This window comes from Anguilla rostrata, chromosome 12 (assembly GCF_018555375.3).
Source record: "Anguilla rostrata isolate EN2019 chromosome 12, ASM1855537v3, whole genome shotgun sequence".
Taxonomy (NCBI): domain Eukaryota; kingdom Metazoa; phylum Chordata; class Actinopteri; order Anguilliformes; family Anguillidae; genus Anguilla; species Anguilla rostrata.
In genome coordinates, this window is record NC_057944.1 from 14,160,667 (window position 1) to 14,183,148 (window position 22,482).

At 47.6% G+C, this 22,482-nt stretch overlaps 1 protein-coding gene across 2 annotated transcripts; it reads left to right on the plus strand.

Moving 5' to 3' along the window:
• Positions 1 to 185: 185 nt before the first annotated feature.
• arcn1b (archain 1b) lies at positions 186 to 8,371 on the plus strand. Of its 2 annotated transcripts, none has more exons than XM_064301215.1 (10): positions 186 to 292; positions 3,339 to 3,602; positions 4,440 to 4,619; positions 4,790 to 4,995; positions 5,083 to 5,247; positions 5,497 to 5,662; positions 5,960 to 6,107; positions 6,381 to 6,489; positions 6,610 to 6,814; positions 6,909 to 8,371. In XM_064301215.1, the coding sequence occupies exons 1-10, from the start codon at positions 245 to 247 to the stop codon at positions 6,996 to 6,998; spliced, it is 1,581 nt and encodes a 526-aa protein (XP_064157285.1). In that variant the 5' UTR covers positions 186 to 244; the 3' UTR covers positions 6,999 to 8,371. The 2 variants fall into 2 exon arrangements, with proteins under 2 accessions (XP_064157285.1, XP_064157286.1); XM_064301216.1 differs by lacking the exon at positions 186 to 292 and adding an exon at positions 767 to 993.
• Positions 8,372 to 22,482: the final 14,111 nt, after the last annotated feature.

The window sequence follows — 22,482 nt, forward strand, 5'->3', positions numbered from 1 at the left end:
ATTATACTATTTTAACAGTAATTTTAAATTCTAAAATGTCTTCACACTTAACTAATTCCTCTCCAGGGACCTATTTTTTTTCCTGAGCAACACAGAAGTAAATATACTTTTTTTCATTCCTATTCATCCCTATGCGTTTTATGTACCCAATGCGCATGCTCTGATGACAAACATTCCATCGTAAAAAAATGACAGCCTCCATGAAATGGCTTCATGCGCCATTGAGCAGCTCCCGTAAGAATCCATGGAAGCGGAAAGCCGAAGCTGTCTCCAGTTCTTGTATATCTCGAAGGTTATTTATTTATTTATTTATTTTTTAAACCATAGAACGGTTTTAACTGTTAAGACGGCGCATCATGTACTATGGCGAGCACCCATATCCAAATAGTTAAGTTCTAGTCCGCTTAAATAAGGACAATACGAGAACCCACGCACTATTTCCTCGTAGTGCAGGCAGTGAACAACTACACTTATTTGACATATCACACAAATTTGACTGCAATACTTTGGCTTTGAATTCGGAGTGAGTAATTGGGTTGTGGAATTAAAACTTATCTATGGAATTATTTTCGGACATGACCTTGTTGAAGGCAGTTGTTTGGTCGGAGAACAACAACTTGATTTATCAAGCCAGACAGGGAATATTAGCTAAAATTAGTTTTTCTATACACAAATTCACATTCCGTTTTCGAGGTGTGAATGACAGACAGTCAGGTGGCTCCTCCAGCACCAGTCAGGTCATCCAAGATTCCGATGTGAAATGCCTAGTCCTCGTGTGCACTGTGACTCCAACAGAAGTCCTGCAGTACTTCCGGTTGGAGACGTGGCTCTACGCTGCTGCCATATTGGAGCTTCAGTCTCAGGAAGACGAGAGTTCTGTGGGTAAACGCAGAGATAATTCGGGAGGAAAAGATTAACATCATTAAGGCTGTATTGTCAATGACTGCATAAATCAGCTATTTAAAACGTAAAACATCGCACACAGTGGATATGGTAAGAACCGAAGCTTTTCTTTACGTTGCGGAGTTGTTAGATGCATCCTAGTTTTTATTCTACTTAGACGTTTCATAGAAAATAAAAGAACCTCAACATAGACTGACGTTATTGTATTCACTCTCTAAAGCGTGGTTTACTGTCAGTCAATGTTTACCGTAGATTCTGGACAGTTCATTGCATTGCTTGCAGATTAGCTAGTCTTGTTGATTCTAGCTAGTTAAATTGGGGTTTGACATTATGGGGGTTATTGGAGTAGGTTCTGGATACCACGTCGGCCAAGACAGTTTTAGTATATCAAAGACAATGTAACGTTAGCTGCGTTAACTGTAAGTGAATGTAAATATGCGATACTAGCCGTAGGGCTAGACACTTGATAAATTATCTTTTTTTGCATTCGATGCAGTGCAGCCATTGCAGGGTTCCACAAGACATTTACGACAAGCCGTACTACTCTAGTCTGACTTAAATAAATGATGTATGAATTGTCTACTGTAAAATTTCTTACGAGATAACTCGTACGTATCCAGGCGACAAGATAAAGTTTAAACACGTCAATTCGTGGATCTAATATTATCGTAAGTTTGCTAGCTAACTACTCGAATTAGCTTGCACAAATTCGTGGTTTGATTTTCTGAAGTCATTGCCCGGCTAAAAAGTTTCACATGAAAATCGCCTATATCCCATATGAATTGGGTAAGTTATGATATGACATTTAGTTCTCAAACCTACAGGAAGTGAGTGGCTTTGAACCCGTGCCTTCAAAGTTAACTTTCCTATTCCAAGCTTTTGTCAGTCCCATAGCTCTTACCACCACTGCCCCATCGATAGTGCTCCGTAGAAGTTTCATTTTTAAATCTTAAGTGCCATTTTCCAAAACCATAAACACTAAGCAGTGACACAGCTGAACCAGTTGTAGTCATCGTCTGACCATGTAGATTGAGTTACTGAATTTTAGTATGTATAAATCTTCGTCTTATTTGATATTGCTGTTTACTCAGCGCTCCCAGGAAAGGGTGTCGTTCAGTGAACGACGTGACTGGTAATTATGCGGTTTCTGTACTGCACTCGTCACAGTGCCATTAATAGAGACTAATAATTTAATTCACTGAAGCACTCTATTTGCTGTACAAGGGAAATGTAAACCGTCACAGTGAATTCGGGCATGCACCCAAGCAGTAAAACCGGATCCTTAGCATAAATAACCTAACCATCACATACAGTACAGAAGCTAACCCAATGTGCTGTACATGTTTGCCATATGTTTCTCCAGTAACATTCAAGCCGTGCTAAGCAGAATTGTAATTTATCATTCCCGTCCATTGCACTTTTGTGCATTGTTAAAAACCAAAAAAGGTTGACTAGTATAGTGTCAAGTACTTTTGTAATATTTGAATACAGTGTAAGTTCAACCGTATGACTGGTTTCCTTTGCTTATGGGGTGGGTGGGTGGGTAGTGATGACAAGATGTCATCATGTAGGCCTATTTTGCGTGACAAAAGAAGTATTTGGTGTACACCCTCAGGGTCTGTTAAGTCAAATGAATTCTGTTAAGTTAATTGACAACTTTTTTTTGTGGTTTACATTTTTTATTTAGCAGCGGGTATCTTTGCCTTGGCCGAGACCTCTCTCTCAGTAGAGCTTGTCTGCTGTTTTACAGTTAAAACGTTATGTTATGGACATTGTTAAGACGTGGACATTGTCTGTAAATGCAGCTTATTTCCCTGCATGCTCTGGGTGCGGGACCACATGAAAACATTAACGTACATTTGTTCTACGTGTTATCTCTCTGATTAGGGCGCCTGTTTAATAGGACTCAGGAAGGCATTTTATTAGAAATGGAATTTGATATTATTTCAAATGTGCAGCTGGTAGCTTTGCTGGAAACCATGCTTCCATTAAGGGAAATGCAGTGAGGAAAGTTGTGTTACCCTGGTAACAACCATTGTTTCTTCTGCCGTGTGATGGATGTTACATTGCGGCACCTTTGACAGGTTGAGTCCCAGCCCTCCGCTAAGGTCCTGCAAGGCGGTGAAACCCAGCAACACAAACAAGTGCCTCACTGCAGTGCAGGCAGGCAGGCAACAGAAAGAGACTTATTTCTGGAGAGGGAAACACATTCTTTATGAATACTTTTTCCTTTTCCTTCATTGTGATTTCATACTGTTGTGTTGATATATTTGAACAGGTCTTTGCATAAATGTGAGGGCGCTTGATCTTGTACTTCCTTTTTTCCACAGTGCTTTCGACCTGTTTGAACAGGGAGATGTTTGTCCCTTAACAGGATATGGTGTTGCCCTCAGGTGTGTGTGTGTGAGTCACGTGACCCTTGCTCCTTGCCGCAGGTGCTGTTGGCGGCGGCCTTGTGCACCAAGGCGGGCAAGGCGGTGGTGTCGCGGCAGTTCGTGGAGATGACGCGGACGCGCGTGGAGGGCCTGCTGGCCGCCTTCCCCAAGCTGATGAACACGGGCAAGCAGCACACCTTCGTGGAGACGGAGAGCGTCCGCTACGTCTACCAGCCCCTGGAGAAGCTCTACATGGTGCTCATCACCACCAAGAACAGCAACATCCTGGAGGACCTGGAGACCCTGCGGCTCTTCTCCCGCGTGGTACGGGCGCGTCCCCGCTGTCCTTTCCGAGCGCTTTGGGTGCGAGTGTCGCTGGCTGAATGTCCAGCACCCCAAAGGCCCCAGAGAGGCACCCTAAGGGCCATAATCCACCTGTTCTCCCCCTTCCTTCCTCCAGCATGTGGGACCTGCTCACTGCTGTCTGTAATAAAATGAAAAGGCTTCTTTGATGGATCCAGATCCATGTAATGTGGAGGATCTCCTGACTGCAGATGTGTGATTGACACTACAGCTCTGCTGATGTGAGAGGAAAAGGTTGCAAGAAGGGCTTATGCTGAGGAAGAGCTTTCAGAATGCACTTTATACGCCCAGTCTGGGACTGAAGCCTTTTCATGACTGTCAGCACTAACCCTGCGTGTTAATGAAAAGCACTGTAAAACTCAAGCCTCTGTGCTGACCCAGGAGCACAGTGAAGCTTATTGACTCTGCTCTCATGAGAACCATAATAAACAGGCATAATGTCTGGGGGAGATTATTATTGCATGGGGTTGATTGTTATTGTGTGGGGTTGATTATTATTGCCTGGGGATGGTTGTTATTCTGTGGGGTTGGTTATTATTGTGTGGGGCTGATTATCATTTTGTGGGGCTGGTTGTTATTGTGTGGGGTCAGTTATCGTTGTATGGGGCTGGTTCTCGTTGTGTGGGGGTGGATGTGATTGTGTGGGGTTGGTTATCATTTTGTGGGGTTGGTTATTATTGAATGGGGTTGGTTGTTATTGTGTGCAGGTGGTTCTCATTGTGTGGGGTTGGTTATCATCGGGTTGGTTGTTATTGGCGTTTTGCGTGACCTGCTCCCCCTGCTGGCCCCTTTGCTCAGATCCCAGAGTACTGTCGCGTGCTGGAGGAGGGCGAGGTCGCGGAGCACTGCTTCGACCTCATCTTCGCCTTCGATGAGATCGTGGCCCTGGGGTACAGGGAGAACGTTAACCTGGCCCAGATCCGCACCTTCACTGAGATGGACTCGCACGAGGAGAAGGTGTTCCGCGCTGTCAGAGAGGTGAGGCTTTCACAATGATCCAGGATCAGGGTATTCGCTCCTTCAGACAGAATCCCACCAGTAATAAGTGCCTGACCAGTTCCACAATAATTTAATAATAATTATTTTGTTAGTCACATGATTGAGTTTGGCCCTGATCTGAAGCCCCCTCCCCTCTCTTCCTCTCTCAGACCCAGGAGCGCGAGGCCAAAGTGGAGATGCGGCGGAAGGCCAAAGAGCTGCAGCAGGCTCGGCGCGACGCGGAACGTTCCGGAAAGAAAGCGCCCGGCTTCGGGGGGTTCGGCAGCTCGGGGACGGGCAGCGGCAACTCCGCCGCCATCATCACCGACGCCCTCTTCGAGCCGGAGAAGCCGAAGGCGGCACCAGCGCCCGTCAGGTACGCACAAAGCATTGTGGGATTGAAAAAATCCTCGGCACAGTGAGACGGTGTGGCTGACCCTCCTCTGGCGCTCGCTCCCTGCAGGCCCTCCGGCTCCAGTAAGGCCCTGAAGCTGGGGGCTCGGGGGAAGGAGGTGGACAGCTTCGTGAGCAAGCTGAAGTCTGAAGGCGTGGATGTCATCGCAGCCTCTTCAGGAAAGAGGTCCTCAGAGGCGTCTAAAGTCCTGCCTGCCCCCGTCAATGTGGAGAGGTAGGTCCTGCTGGTCGTCCATTACACACCAGACTTCTTCTCCTCAGTGTGTGGAGGACACCACTGATGAGCGAGTTGCATTGTTGACGAAGTTCTATGACATTATCATTACCACACAGACACCGATAGTCATGCGCTGGGGCGGTTTTTCTGCGTTTGGGAGTGAGCGTCTCTTTCTCTCTCTCTCTCTCCCCCTCCCCTTCTCTTTCTCCCCCTCTCTCTCTCTGTCCCTCTCCCTCTCCCCTTAAGTGTTCACATGAGGGTTGAAGAGAAGCTCTCCCTGACCTGCGGGCGGGACGGGGGGCTGCAGAACATGGAGGTTCTGGGCATGATCATCCTGAGAGTGAGCAGCGACAAGACGGGCCGCATCCACCTGCACCTGAGCAACAAGGACAGCCGAGGCCTGCAGCTGCAGGTGAGCCGGGCTGCACGGGGCCTGCTGGAACCAGGGCACAGTCACACGCATGACATCATATGTGTCATGTTTAACAGTGCTAAATAATTTTACGGTGTAGGGTTTTTTTCTGTTACAACGTTATGATGATTTCATATGTATTCGTTGAATACCAACCAATATATTCTACCAGGGCAGGGTCAAGTTAGGTTAGGTTTGTAGTATGTGTGGCTATTTTCTTTTGCTTACAAAATTCAAGATTAAATGCTTCATACAAGCTGAAATTTGTTTTTTTCCCATTCTCTCCAATATCCACAGACCCACCCCAATGTGGATAAGAAGCTCTTCAGCACGGATTCCATCCTCGGGCTGAAGAACCCGGAGAAGTCCTTCCCTCTCAACAGTGATGTGGGCGTGCTGAAGTGGAGACTGCAGAGCACAGACGACTCCCTAATCCCTCTAACCAGTGAGAAAGATCACCGCCCGCACACTGACCTGCGCTGCCCGCACTCTGACCCGCACCTCCTGCACGCTGACCCGCACCACCCACACACTGCCGTGCACCGCTCACACACTGCCCTACATCATCTGCACGCTCCTCATCTGATCTATTCCACATTAACCTGTGCACTCCGATTCTCTCCACACGCACTGAGCTTTACCATGCTGGTCTACTCTGCGTAACTCAGTTACTGGTCTACACTGCTTAACTCAGTGATTCACACGTGTGTCCCTGCAGTAAATTGTTGGCCATCAGAGGGCGCCACAGGCTGCGATGTGAACATTGAGTATGAGCTTCAGGAGGAGGGGCTTGAACTTAACGATGTCATCATCACCATTCCCATTCCGTGAGTACCTCCATGTCAAATTGCATTTTAAATTTGTTTTTGCAGCTGCTTCGCTAGTTTCTGGTGGCCCCTTGTTTATAATGTACTATTTCTGACGCGCGTTTCCGTGGCCCCCTGCAGGTCAGGAGTGGGAGCACCAGTGATCGGCGACCTGGACGGCGAATACAGACATGACGGCAGGCGGAACGTTCTGGAGTGGTGCCTCCCCGTCATCGATGCCAAGAACAAGATGGGCAGCCTGGAGTTCAGCATGGCCGGCCAGCCGAACGACTTCTTCCCTGTCCACGTCTCCTTCGTCTCCAAGCACAACTACTGCGACATACAGGCGCGTGCCCCCGAACGCACGCTCCCTTTCAGTCTGACCCCTTCCGGAACTTTCCGTCTGACTTCCTGTCTGCTCCTCCCTCTGTCCTTCGCAGGTCGTCAAGGTGACGCAGGTGGACGGAGACGTGCCGGTGAAGTTCTCCTTGGAGACGGCGTTCCTGGTGGACAAGTACGAGATCCTGTAAAGGCCACAGCTGAGAACAGACTGCCTGGATTACAGCTCAGATACAGCACTTCAAAGGGGACTGAACCTTCGAGAGGCCCTTTCACCACAGTGTGCAGTATGGCTGTGTTTATACCTTTTATAAAAGAATATATAATATTATGTATGTATGAGTTAATTTCACTGAAAGCTGAATGCTAGTGCGCTGCATCAGCAAATGCAGCCGTTAAAAGGAGAGACGAAGGACCGCGATCCGATTGGACCCCAGGGGGTCGGTGGGTGTGGAAGCACTCTGCTCACGCTCATGCAGACTTCCTGTACGGGACGGGCGTGGGACCTGGCCATCCAGGGAAGCCTCCCGGCCCTCTGACGTTTCCCAGCGTCCCGTTTCCCGATGGAAGCCGCTCTGCCACGCCCTACTCAGGAGGAGAGGGAAGAATCTAGGGCGTGCCTCTGCGGATTTTCACCCGACCTTTCCCCCCGTAAAAAAACGTTTAGGCATTTCCGTTTGGCCTGTCCGAAAAGGTCCAGCAGACGGGAAGCTTGTTTTCATCCTGGCCAGCATCAGAGGTTTTTGAAAACTCATCGCACCTGGTCATTTTCCTGTGTGTCTGCCGAGCGGCCCACCCTGACCTTTCACCCTGTGAGAAACGGCTTGCGATAGGTCACAGGTGTCTGTTTAATATTCATCAGCAGGTGGTCTTTATAAGGTGTGTGAGCCCTGCTCTGACCCACTGCTCCATTTCCTCTCTGAAGATTCTGTAGTCAGTGAAGCCAGAAGGGTGTGTAATGGGGACCTCCTGTAAACACACAGGACTTCCCTAGTGTAGCAGTATGGCTGTAATGCCAACCCCAGAGATTAAGATCGAATGTCCACAGACCGCAGTGACACCTTTTGCGATGAAGAGCTTTAGGCCATTAGGCGTTCATCCAATACACATACACCTCACCATACAGATGCATACATTTCATCATGCGTACATGTCATAATGGACTTCCCTGATCTGGCAAAAGCTTCTCTGTTTACATGTTAACAGACTGGACCGGGGACTTACCAGGCTTAAAGGACAATGGATAAAACAACAATGTAAATGGCACTTAACACATGAGGGTGGCCTGTTGAATAAATGATAGAACTGCAGTTTGTGTCACCCGGCACCTTCGGGTAAGAGTGGTGCCACCCGCAGTCCTGGCCATTCGGTTTGCAAAGGGAGGGTCATGCAGCACTGCGTCAGGCAGCGGACGTCAGCGGCACGCCGGTGCGTCCTCACTCCTGTGCTCTGTGACCGAGCGACGACTAAAGAAGAAGAAATGCTGAATATTTGTTTCATTTTTGCATTGAGGTTATGGTGGGGGGTAACATTTTAAACTATTAAAGCTTATTGTGAATTTTTATGAAGGCAACGTGTGTTTTATAATGAATCCCATTTATACAGCACACACTGCAGCCAGGGGGACAGGAGCCCTAAAGTTTATGCTGTGGGCGCAGTGCCTGAACCGCACCCCAGTTCTTCATGCAGTTCACAAATGGTGGTCTTTCATTTCCTCTGCTCTTTAACTGTGTGCCGAATCCAAGATGGAGTTTTAAAATTTAGTTTTTTGCTAATAAATTAATAAATAAATCTTTGACTTTATTTAAAATAAGCATTAGAGATTGCTTATCTGAACAATTTGTATTGATATAAAATGTAATTTTCCCTCCTTTTTTCAAGCACACAATATAGGATATTACCTGTACTGATTATACAGTATCTTTATCCAGGGTGTGAGTCATTTTGGAGGGTGATGAATATGCATGTACTTGGGACTCTTTAAGAGGAGGGGGTGTTAAAGGAGGAAAAATGGGGGGTGGGGGGCACATTGCAAAGACTGAAAGAAATGGGGGGGGGGACCCTGTGAATTCTCACAATCAGCTGTTACACTGAAACAGATGGGGTGTGGGGGTGGGCGGCGATACCCAGCATGTCCTTATTTGGGGTTTGTGGAGGGGGAAGCGGGGGTGTTAATGGCTTTCCCCATAGCTGTAGGGGAGGGTGTGTGTCTTTTTTAATGGAACTGACGCGTGGACAAGCAGATAAGCACCAGCCAGCCTTTGTGAAGCGTCTGACATCAAAGAGATGGTGACGGAGAAGGCACAGCTCCGACCGTGTCGTCGTAATTACTTTTAGCTTGATTCTGATGTCCTTTTTCATTACTGTCAGTGGAGAGCAGCTGGCTCGGTGTGTTCCCCATTGAGCTCTGAGTGAAGAGATCCCAGCCCGTTCGCTGTGCTGGTGAGGACACGGGCCGGTATAGAGTGAAATTTCCGGAAGGATCTCCCGTTTCATAAAACCAGAAGGAAATATCCAGATGAATTCCTGCCTGTGGTTGGTTGAGCACGCATGAAGGTTTACACCCAGGCAACAGGCGCCCCAGCGACCCGCTGTGAAGGAAGGAACCCCACCGTGATGCGGAAGGTCTGCCATCGAGTACGTCTCCCCTTCCGTCGAGGAGTTTCAGGTTTGTGAAGCGCGGCTTCCTGTCTGTCTGGGTTCCCTTGGAAACGGTGCATTAAACCTGCTTTATCAGGTGTGATGCTGAACCTGAGTGTGACCATAGCATTCACCGTAAAGCTTGTCCTCGGGCTAAAGGGAAAGCGCGTGGAATGACGTGATGTACCATCATGTGCAAATGGGCCCCTCATTTCAATATGGTAATCTGTTGTTGATGTTATAGTCGCATCCGTTTTATTTGCTTGGGTTCTGATGGAAAAATGTTATCTGGTTTATGGGAGAGAGTATCAACCTTAAAGCAGTACCTGCTGTTCCCTCCCATGTGGCTGAGAGAGGCACTTCCTTGTTCCTCATCCTTCATAGGAAATGCCAGCCAATCATAGGGGATGTCTTCACGTAGAAACCGCAAGGAATCAGAACCAAAATTGTGGCTGTCTTTCAGCCTGTGAGTAGGCCTGGTTTCATATCGGGCAAGGTTTTTGCATATACACTCTAAAACCATGTTTTGGGAAAAATCGGCAACTGTTTTGTTGGCAGATTCCCTGTTAAGTGCATGCATGTGGAAGAATGTTTCTTTGTGAATTTGCAATGTCCTGGGTGTGAAAGTTCCCCAGATTCCTGGTGTACCATTTATGTCCTAGTGTTTGTTTGCCCAGCCCTGATCAGGTAACAGAACAACTTTTGTTCCCCTGTTTTCCTTTGGATATCACCCTTTCAACTTACTATCAGTTATTTTGCAGAATTGGTAAAACACTCAAAACAGCCATACATCAAAGTTATCACTTTTGTTATCAAGCTTGTAAGCCCATGTGATTTTGCTTGCTCAGGCACAAGTACTCTGTTAGGCACTGGAATCAATATCACTGAGAGGAAAGAGAAACAGTGCAGCCGATCGTGATGCTTCCTTTAGACCATCGCCGAGTTCACAGAGGTGTTACACAGCTACGTCAGGACAAACAAGCAGGACGTCTGAAGGTTTCTTCTGAGTAAGGGGTCAGGGGAGATAACAATCACCACCTATCTCTCTCTGACCAGCTGCCCTGCGCCACCATTAGAAAGGCTGGCCTTTTTGAGGACAGCCCCTGGGGACGTCATAGGAGATGCAAGAGGAAACTGGATTCATTCCGAGGGACCGTGAGGAATTTCCTTGACAGTTACAGTGTTGAGATGCACTGGGGAGAGGGTAGCGAGCATGCGGTCAAACGGGTCAATGTTCAGGGTTCTGAGGCCCCATTCGTTGCTCACCGTGCGCTGAGGCTAGGCACTGTAGCCAAAACATCACTCGTTCTGCCCAGTGTTCTATCATTAGACAGACATGACACGATAGTTCCAAAGCAGAGACTTCCTCCCCCATAGCAAGACGAGGAGATTACAGGTGGATCCATTTAATCTATGTATTAGTTTGTTTGACAAAGTTAGAGAGTTTCCATCTGTAGACCTTGGCCTTTGGATTTTGGGAGGAAAGCAGAGTACCTGGAGGAAACCCACACAAACACAGGGAGAACATGCTCGGGGAGAAGTGCTCACAACTGTGCCACTGTGCAGCCCCACCAATGGTGATTAGTGAGAGACGGACCTCTCCACCAATCAACGCCAGCTCTGCTGTACTGCCCTGTGTGATTTGTTAGGTGTGTAACAGTCACAGGCTCATGGGTGTGTCGAAGTGTGCTGACTCTTCTGCTCCACTCCACTGCATGGCTGCTAGTGGAACAGCTGTGATGTGAGTGCAAAAGACAATTCCAAATGGGTGAAAAGGATTGCAGAATGTATGGTCAATTTTTCGGTCATGTGACATTTGAGGAGGAAGTGAGAAGGGGAAAGTTTATTGGTGGTGGGGTTTCTGTTTGGCAGAATTGCCCAAAAACACTTTGGGTGGAGAGATTTATTAGTGACAGTCATGAAGCCTGTCAGCTTTGAAGTGAAGGTTGCTGAATATCCATTGATCCATTGATTCACTGAATTGAGCTGTTCAGACTGTGTGGGCTGTATCAACACCCCTGTTCACACTGACTGACACCTTCACCACTAGAGGGTAGTAGCATGACATTGTGATGTGTCCTAATCACAGGGTTTTCAAAGCCTAACCATGTGCAAAATATTTGCCTTGGGTCACTGCATGGAGGAGCTCCTCAAATCCTTAAATTCTTTAACGAAACCTCAAATCCACATTTGTAATTAAATTGCAATTGGCAGAATTTTGCCAGATGAGTGACTGGTGTGAAAGTCTATCCTGTAAAGCATGGGGGTGGATTCTCCTATCTGACACTGGTGTTCTCATCACTGTTGTGGTGTAAATGAGCTCAGGAGAGGCACCACGCTGGTTCTTTGTGCAGACGCACCGTGTTTCAGAGTCAAGAGACACTTTAACGAGGCGGGTCCTGAGCTCTTAGAGTCTCCCTCCCCCATCCGTCTCGCTACCCTCTCCTCTGCAGCTGCCTAACCGGGGGGATGTTCGTCCTCGTTCCGTAAAATCCGCCTCTCAGGATTGCCATGGCAACACTTACCCGCTCCGCTTGGGGGCACTGATTGGATGCTGGTTGTGACCGGAGGCCGTCTGCGTCTCTGCTTTTTATCACGTCTTAATGTCTGGCTCCGGGCATGAATACTGCGGGCCGAGCAGGTGACACAGAGGCCTCGGCCTGCAAATGGCCGTCTCTTCAGCTCTCGCCAGCCGTGACGCGGAAACAGGGAGCCCTTTGTGGATCCGCCAGTCAGCGCAAGAGAGATGAGACTCCATTACGGCTTTTAGGCTGAGCGCCGCACTGCTTTGAGAGACACTGACCCATTTTCTATATATCTCAGGGTAGTCATTCGCCGCTTGTCCTGTGCCATTCGGGTAAGCTGGTCTGTCTCCGGCATGGAGTTGGACGGGGACTGATCCGCCTGCTCCGCGCGCTGATTGAGACGTTCAGATCTGCTCGGAGAAGCGGTCCCTCGGTTGCCCTCGGCTTTTATGTTCCTAATGAACGCTTCCTCTCGATTGGCCCCCAGAGCTCCGGCTCGTTTGTAGAGTGCAGATAGGGATTGCGGCGGGGATACGCTTTTCATTAAGGATGAAAGTGGGGCAGGAGCCGGCCCCTCCCTCTGTGTCTGAAAGTGTGCGCTAAGAGTGACCCTGGATGGGGGGTGGAAAGGGGGGGGGGGGGGGGGGTGGGGGAGGTTTCACTGCAGTCCCCCAGCTGAAAGCAGGCACACGAATGGGAGCTTTCCACCTCCAACCAATCACTGTCTGCCGCTCAAGCTACAAATGATAAATACCTCGATATGGAAAAGGAAAACAGAAGTCCGAGGAAGAGTGTACACCAAACAGTGCAAAACATTTTCTCAGGTCCGTTTTAACGCTAAATAGTCTCTTGGTGTATTTATGCCCCTCCCATTGTGCCCGCCCACGTGCAGTGGTTTGGGGCCGCTGGGTGGTGCTGGGATGGGTGTAGGCGCGGGGTGGGTAATTGGGCTTAATGGATAGTTAAAGCCCACGGAGGCACAGACCACAGGGCTGATGACAGGGTGCTCCTGCTCTCCAATCCACAGCCTCTCTTTGTAAGCAAATCCCTCACCCTGACATGTCATGTGGGTTCCAAGATGTGCTTGAAGGAAGTTTTCCCAAGCGATTTTTCTAAAGCAAGGAATAAAATAATCCCCTCTCTGCTTTTATCCATGCACCAAAGCCGATCGTGTTTATTTATCGAATTAAGAATCTGGATTTCACATGGCATTTAAGGATTTTCCCGTCCTGGCAACCAGGAAGTTGCTGCCTGCCTCTTGGCTGTGCTTTCTTTGTATCTCAGTTACTCTGTGAGTTGCCTTTTGGAAAACCCTCATCCCAATGAAGTTTAGATGCTAAACACAGTCTAATCATGCTATTGGTAAACTACATTACCCAATCTACAGTAAAGGACATGCTGAAAATCAGAGGTTTTGTTTCTGTTACTGGAAGAACAGCGTAAAGCACTTTGGACCAGTACTATACGCCACTCCTGTAAAGTATATGCTATCTCCTGAAATTAGCGACACAATTTTTCCTCCTCTGGAAATAAAAAAAAATGTTTTTCTTGGTTCTCGCTTCAGGTTGACAATTTAAAATAGCGTGACCCATCTACAAAGGTGGGTAAAACCCAATGCCCAGTTTAGCAGGAGGGGAGACGTGTTTGTGTGTGTGAGCATGTTATGACTTTGTTTGTAGGAAAATGAACGTGGCACACTGCCAAAATGGTCCAAACCCGCCACATCCGAGACTGGCAGTACATCCAGAAGCAGCCGCCTGCTATTTCCGTTCTTTTTTCTTTTGTACGCATACATACTTAAAATAGTCCCCGGGCTGTGTTAACTTGCCTTGTGTTGTTTTCTGTCTTGCACTCATTAAAAATGTACTTTACAAAGGTTAGTCTGGTAAGATTAAGATTTATTGTAAAATACTTATAATGTTTTGACGCCCATCTGAGAATCTGAGCAGATTGAGGGATTCTAGATATTCCTCCTGTAGTCTCTAGTGTCTCTCAAAAAGCACAGTCTCTCTGAGATCAGACCCTCTGAGTGTGATTTCTCTACACCTGGTCTCTCTGAATACTGTCTGTCTAACCATAGTCAATCAAATGTGGCCCCTGAGTAGGGGTCTCTCTAAGAGCAGCCTCTCAGGATGCGCTCTCTCTTTGCGCAGTCGAGATAGGAAGCCCACAGAGAAAAGGAGAGACAGAATGGCGCACTTTTCCAGCCTCCAGCCCAGACTGAAAGTGGTGCAGAGGGAGAACAGGGAAGAAGGGATGAGGGAATCTGTGGATTCCTGCCAGGAGAGGGAAGCAGACACCTGATGGCTCTCCTCCCCCGGGAATCGGGGAGAGGGCCGTGACCCACAAGCAAATAAATAAGGAATGAGAAAACAGACAAAGGCCCGTGTGAGGAGCCCTGTGGGACACCTGGGACACGCCGAGCGGTGGCTCTGCTCCAGGAAGTCTCTCGCTGTGACACGCTGTCACTGGAGGAAATGACTTTTTTCCTCTTTGCAATGAAGTTTGCGGATGTATAAGAATTTTTCTTATTTTACCTCCCCAGCCTTCCCCCCCCCACCTCCTCTCCAAAAAAAAAAAAAAACACAATCCTCTCGTTTCTTGCCGAAGTTTCTGTGCAGGGTTACGAACAAGTGAGGATTTCTTCAGCTTGGAATAAAGGCTGCCTTGTGCCTCTGCTGGGAGGGGTGGACAAACCTCGGGAAATGGTAGAGAGAGAGAGGGAGAGAGGGAGGGAGAGGGACAGGGGGCGCGACAAACTGAGAGAGAGGGAGCAGCGCACTAGAGGGAGAAGAGGAGAGTGAAAGGGAGGGAGAAAGGAAGCTGTCTGTACCTCAGGATACTCTCTTTGTGTCTGTGTTTAGTGTGCGCGTGTGTGTTTGAAAGCGGGCGCGGGGGAGAGCATCAGCGGGACCACAAAGCGCTCGCCGCCCGCGGTCTCTCCTTCTCGCTTTGGACCGTGTCCAGCTCCGGAGTTTTTATTCCTCTGAAGAATGAGCGCCTGGCCTGGATCTAAAAAGCAAAGGATTTGTTATTTGACCTTTTAACCGTCTGCTGACAAATTCTCTGCAGGTAAATGGCTGTTATTTCATTCATGCTTTTGTTTGTGGATCTCTGCTTTTGTTTGCCGTCCGGTTTCTGTTTATGGCTGACAAACAGCTCCACCGTCCTGTGAGTGGAACAAAACATTTATCTCAGGTCCATCAATCTTTTTGAGCATAATTCTGTCTTTATGTGTATGATATATAACTGACAGAATGGAATGATCAGACCCTGATGTGCGTGAAAATGTGAGTTAAAAAAATCTTATTTTTCCAGTTAAAATGTCAGTTTTAAAGAAAGTCAAACTGCTAAATCTTGCTAAAATTGACCTGAACTGAGGATTATTGAGACTGCTCAGCGTACTCAATCACAAGTACGAGCCACTAAAGAGGTCCAGCCTGGTGACTGTGTCAATATGGCAGGTGTTTCTGCTTCTACAGGGGAAGACCTCCTCTCTGTCATCATTCCTTTAGTTTGATGCTTTCTGCTTGTTGTTAAGGTGACTGTAGCTCAAGAAGTAGCCTTGACTTTTCAAAGTCCTAGTCATAACACCAGCGCACAACATGTAAGCCTGGCCTTGTCTGCCACAGAGTGTGTGAAGTTCAGCCCAGACTGGCTGGTATAGAGCACAGAGCAGTGTAGAACCAGTGAAGGCTGATGTCATATTTATACTATTCCAATACGCATTATACTATGCACCTATACTGTTCCACTTTGCATTCTCTCCAGGTGCACATATATTCTGCTCCACTGTGCATTCTCTCCAGGTGCGCATATATTCTGTTTCCCTTGCATGATTTGTGCATCTGTACTGTCCCACTGCGCATTCTGTCCTGCTGTGGACTTTATTTGTGTTCCCGGAGCTGGGGAACAGGTGTAGATGCCACATGGTGTGGATCTCCAATGCAGAAAGGTGTAAAATACCCACAATGTTCTGCACCGGTTTTAGTGCAGCAGAATTTTGATATACTTAATGATTGTTTTTGTGATTACAGACGTTTTCGGAAAATGCAATAATAAGGATCATTCGTTTTATTATCACTACTACAGCAGACAGAGCTTAGAAATCCAGAGAAAGCAGCAAGGAAAAGTTGGCAAACTAATAATCTATAATTGGTCAGTAACGGAATTCAGTTCTGAGGAATACCATGGACATATCCTGTTAAAAATTAGTTCCAGAATTAGCATTTTGAGAAATGCAGAAGAATGCAGGCAATGTTCAGGGCCAATCTCTTTGAATGGTCAGTTTATGTGGGTGTACTGTGGCTCCGAATGACCATGAGATTGCAACAGGTTTATTAATTTGTTGCAGATATGCTTGTCTTAACAAAATATTTCCCAGACTGGAACAAGATAATTTTTGGTGTGTGTGTGTTTGCGTGTGTATGTATGTGCATGTGCGTGTGTGTATGTGTGTGTGTTTGTGGGTGTGTGTGTCCGTGCATGCATGCGTGTGTGTGGTGTGTGTGTGTATTTGTGTGTGTGTGCACATACACATGTGTGTGTGTGTGTGTGTGTGTGTGCACGTGTACAAATGCGCATGTATGTGTGAGTGTGTGTGTGAGAGCGAGAGACAGCTGTGAGTATGTTGATAATGCTTTGGATTGCAGAGTTCACAGCTCCCCGCAGCTGCAGCATCTGTCCCTCTCCCTCTCATCGTCTGTCTATGTGGAGCAGTGGAAGTCCGGAGGAGTCTCTTCCTCCATAAATGTCCTTTTACTGTCAGTTGCATCAATTTTCACAGGAGGTAACAAAGAAGCTGAACCATTTCCAGCACTGGGCTGCCAGCTACATCTGGTTCATCCAACAAATTTCCTGTCTCGCTCCATTCAACTCAATTTGTGAACAGTTTGTGACTGTTCTCCTTCCCATTTCTCTGTAAAAAAATGTTTTTCAGTGACTGGTAGCTTCTCAGACAGAACTGGTGTAAAGCTGTGGGTGTGTGTGTGTGGTGTTTCCAGATGTGTTTCCATGGGAAAATACCCCTCACTGGCACTGCGATTGAGACTGTGACATCACCGCTGGCATGTGTGAACACCTGCTCATAATTGCATCACCCTGGCAACAAATGCTCACTGTCCAAAGTGAATTATATCTTAAAGTGCTTTCCATTAAGGAATGCATAAGCCGAAGCAATATGAACAAAAGTACATTGAACCCATTGTTTTCAATATCAAGTACACTGACCACATTGTTGTCCATATTAGGAGTTCGGCCTGTGATCTTTCTGATAGTTGAGGGAGTTAGAGTAGCACGGGGCGGGGTGCACGGCAGTATGGTGAGGGGTGGGCGGCGGCGTTTGGGGAAATTTCCATTTCCTTATTTCCTTCCCCCCCTCCCACCTCCTCCCAGTCGGAGCTCGGATCGACGCCCTCTGCTTTCCTGACGACCGGCCAGCGCCACCAGCTGCAGTCACATGGCCTTGCTGTGTCTCTGACGGCTTTTGTTACTCTCACAAAGTGGGATGGACTCCGAATGACTTTAAACAGGTTCTGTGGTCTGACCTCTCTCTGTCTCTGGGTCCACTGGATGTTGACACACGTCCTTTGGGCACAAAAGAAGAGTGAGACAGAGAGAGAGAGAGAGAGAAGTGGAGAGGGACGTGACATTGAGGCGTTCGGCATCAACGCCGCCCATGAAAGGAGACCACCATTTAACTCTGTGATCTAGCGGAGGAGAAGGACTCCACGGCTGCTTGCTTATCTGTGACACCCCAGGCTGCTTCTTCTTCTTGCTTGGCTGATTTCTGTCTGTGACCCGCCCCCCTCCCCCCTCCCCCCTCCAAAAAAGAAAAAAGATAGGCTCTTCTTTGCTCTTTTTCACTGTGAGTATGCAAGGGAGTTGGACATTAACCCCTTGGCCCCTGGATTTACCCTAAGAAGCGTTGCTGACCGCCACAAAGAGCCGTGACCTGCTCTCCTGGTACAGGAGACAAGGCTGCCTTGTCTCTTCTTGTGGATAAACTGACCATGTCACATCCTGTCTGGCCGGCTTAAGTAGAGTGTGGATCTTGCTGAGAAAAGCACCTTTTTTCCTGGGATTTTTGAGCAGCTGAAGATAATGAGCTGGTCAGCCATGGTCTCTCCCGGTTGATGGATTGGTCCTGCACCCCAGCATTCTCTAGGTGAAAGTGTTCCTGTCTTCAGAGAAAACAAAAATCCACATCACTAGAGAGGTAGAACCGAAACTGCGATCATTAGATAGAGAAAGAGACAAAAGCTATACTCACGAGCAGGGAATGAGGGAACGACTGTGGTGCATTCCAAGCTGTTGAGAAAAGCGAATAACGGAACACATTTATTTCTTTAAGATTTTTAGATATTAGGAAGGGGAAAAACTTGGCTGTTGAAAAGGCTGTCTGTGCTCTCACTTTAACACGTGTATGTGATTATCACACGCATTCGCAACGTTACCGCATGCTGGGTAGGCATTTTCCCATATTCCTTGGTTCCTTTGATCGAAGCTGGTTTCCGTGACACAGAGCTATTCTGAAACTGTGATTTTCAACTGTGGTTGAAATTTGGAACATTGAGCGACCATATTCAGTTAATGACATCTGCACTCATTTTCAAGAATTCAAAATACAGATATGCCTACAGCTTAAGTACAGATTCATGCTAAAACGTTTGAAAGGAGACATTTTCAGTACAGCTGTGTCTGTGAGTGCTGTAAATACCCTGCGCATCGTTATTTTCCAATGTCACTGCACCTGATAAATGCCTAGAAACTCTATTTATTTTGTTTGGCAGTGCTGAGTATCAAATAAACTACCAACGTCTGTCTCATTAACAGGTGGAATCAATTAATGCAGTGAGGTATAAGTGTGAGGACCACCAGAGACAAACACAGGGAAGTGTGAGGGCTAAAAAATAAAAATAAAACACCAATAGAAACAAGCCTGCGGTGGTCCCTTGTCTCATAATTTGCGACAGGACAGATTAGTAGATCTGGGTGAATACCTTCAAAAGTTGCCCTGTATTAATGTGAAATTGAATGTGATATCTCAATATTTGAGCAACTGTTAGCTCCTATGTGGTGTGCTGGTACCAGGGATATGTCTGGTTTGGAAATCATGGCCTATCGTCCACAGGCTACAGATTCACAGTCCTTCCACCCCCAGCCTCTCCATGGGTAGCCACATGAAACAGTCACACCTCTTGCCACACCTTTTGGAATTACCCCTGACGAGAGCTCATTCCGCAGGCAGAGCTGGAAAACTTGATGAGCTCTGTATCTTTGGGAAACGAGCGTGCCAAAGCCAATGGAGCATTTGAGGAAAGGCTCACTGGAGTATCGTGTTTGCCCCACCATGTTGTTATTTCCTCCACCAATCAGACGCTTCTCTCTGAGCGACGAGGCAGCAGGGAAATACTGGGTCCAAAGACAGGATGACTCATCGCCCAGGGAAGATTCCAGGCCACACGGTTTAACGCTGGGGAAAGTTGATTGTGTCTGTGTGTGTGTGTGTGCGCGTGCGTGTGTGTGCGTATGTGTGAGCGTGTGCGTGTATGTGTGCGTGCAAAGCTGAGGAAAGTTGGCCACGCATTCAGTTGGCAAAGTTTTCACAGAAGCAGCAGTCTGTGGAGGAGGAGACGGGCTCTCTCACAGTTTGGTAGCTGGAGATGCGTGCAGGAATGTTGATGTGACTTCAAGCTTCTTGAAGCAGAAAGGAGATTGCAGTTCTAGTGAAAGCTGGCTGCTGAGGGTAAAGCATTCAGGCGTCCATTGCATGTTCATTATGGAGCTATCGCTAAAATCAGATCTATCCTGGATTGTTTTTGGATCCAACATTCTTATCCAGCATATAGACTTAAAGGAGACTTATTACATATTAATATATACTTACAGTATGGTCAGTGTGTGTGTGTGTGTGTGTGTGTGTGTGTGAACATCTGACCTATTCAGCCAGGCCATGTGTAGTGTGTAGCACACTCATATTACCGCCCTGTCTGACAATAAGGCTGCAGTGTGGTGGGCTGGCCTAATGGTTTCATTGTGATTCAGAATTTGTCACTGGCTCGTTAATCCATGACCCAAGCACATGGCGAGCTCGATAATTTCCACCCTCTCCACGAGGGTCTCGTCTAGCCTGCTGACTCCTCATTTAGCCCTCTGTCCATCAGCCAGCTTCTCTGCGGTGACTTTTTTTTGTCTGTCTGTCGAGATGGTTTGGGCTCATTTCCTGGATGGCGGGAGGGGGATGATGGGAGTGTTTCCTGCGAGGGAGGGGCAGGAGCAGTCCTCTCTGACCCCTGAGCCCTCCTCCGGCCTGTGCCTCAGCCCACAGGACACACTTCAGCTTTCCGGACCCAGCAGGAAGTCCGCGTATAGACACACAAACATTTTGTGGTCCATCCCTAGTCACACACTTCTGTTTGTTATCTGTTTCTCTCATCTCTGTCTTTCTATTTTCACTTCTCCCTCCTTCCGTCTTTCCTCACCTTTTCTCTCTTTCCTGTCCCATTTCCCTCCCAGTCATCACTCGGCTTCTCTGTCCCAAGAGCCAGGCAGCTGTCTCTTCCTTTGACGGCGGATGTTCTTTTTCTCTTTTCTTTATGACGCTAAGTAATGAGACACTTGTGGAACAAACACAGGTCTTTCGCTCTCCACATTTGGGCATTACAGCAGTCAGATGAAGCCACACATTCACCATCTGACATTTTAATTATGGCGTTCATGTGGAAAACCCCAGAGTAACCGTGTGCAATAGGAATCCAGAAAATAATTCCTGGATACACACTGTTTGTCAGTTTCTCGCGCCTATAAATAGACGCAATTGTTGCAGTGAACCGAATTGCTCCAGCGCAGTTATAAATAGAACGGTTACACTGCCTTAAAAACCCACGCGGGACAATAGCGTTTGTTTCGGCCACAAAGCCAGGTTGGATTAGGGACAGCCCTGGTGGAATTCCACCGGTGACTAATGCACCGCTGCCTTTGTGTGAACACTTTCATAATGAATCACTGCCTCGCAGTCACATCCCATAATGATTCCACCATAAGGTACATTCCACACGCTGAAAACCTACAATTCTGCGCCTACAGCTTTTAATCTTCAGAGACAGGCTGCTATAAATACAAAACAAAAACCCTATAATCATACATGTTGTTCCCTTTTCTTGAAATCGGTTAGTGAAACAAACACCCTCTAGCACTCTCTGCTTTCTGTATTTTTTTAAAATAGTGGTAAAGCTGATGTTTTTTTGGCGCTGTGGTGTTTAAGAAATGTATATAGACTTGTAAAAAGGTGCATACTTGAACCGATTTTCCTTTGATGATGTGCTTGTTGCTACAATATTTAAGTCGGTTAGTGGCTGTGGAAATGCACAGCCATGTATTATACTGTGGGCCTTATATGTCCAAATTGGCACACTTACCTATTACTGGGCATAAAAGCTGTATACAACTTCCATGCAACTTGTATACTCAATAGTAGGCAAGTACGCTGATTCAGACGCAGCCACAGACTCTAAGCATGCACTAAGTACATACACATACAATACTGCATTGCAGCACAATTTCATACAGAGTAGAAAGTTTGTCTCAGACACTTCAGTCCAATTTCACCAAGTTCAATTAACTACGTAAGTCAGGAAGAAAAATCTGCCAAGCTGAAGGTCTACGCCCTTGGAACAGGGAACCAATCGTATTCAAGGTCTCCCAGGCTCCCAGCACAGGAAACCAGTCCCAGCCTAGTTCTGACGCATTTCCCCCTGTACCCGTCTGCATAAGTAAAGCCCTGAAATGCCCAGGAGCCCAGCAGTAAAGTAAGTGGCCAGCTATGAGGGCACCCCTGTGACTCACACAGACATTAGCCCCTCCCCTTTTGTTCCTGTGTGTACCGCAATGGGTGGGGTAACATGAGGAGTCCCAACCCAGAAAATGCACTTCTGGCTCTCAGACTGCGTGGGGTGAGAACAATTTCCAGGCACTGTGCTTAATGGCACAATGAAATCCAAAGCCTCACTGTAATCAGCAGGGCAAAGGTCAGAGGTCAGATTTAAGGTGCTAGAGCAGCCCTTGCACATGGCCGGCTGAGACGTCAGCAGCCCCTGCTAGGCTCAGCAGACCTCGGCATGCTGTAGTGGAACCAGACTGTGGGCTGGGTTGAAGTTGCAGACGTGGCATCCATTAGTGCAGACAAGACCATCCCATAAAGAAATGGCAGTATTGAGTGTCAGCAGCAGATCTCCCTCTCCCTTTTCTCTTCAAGTGACGCTGGTGGGTCTGGGAATACTGCAGCCAACAGTGGAAAATCTTGCAGAGAATTTGTCTTCTGCTGCACTGAGTGTTGAGGCACAGCAAAGGTGTGGGGTTTGGAGCCCGAGTGCTGAGGAGGGGCCTGTGCTCTGGGCTCCAGGCCCCAGGGTGGGGCTGTGGGCATCTGTGGTGCCTAACAGGGTGGAGCTGTGGGCTTGTGAGTGGAGAGTGACAATGTGCTTTTCTCTTTTGAGCAATGCCCATCTCT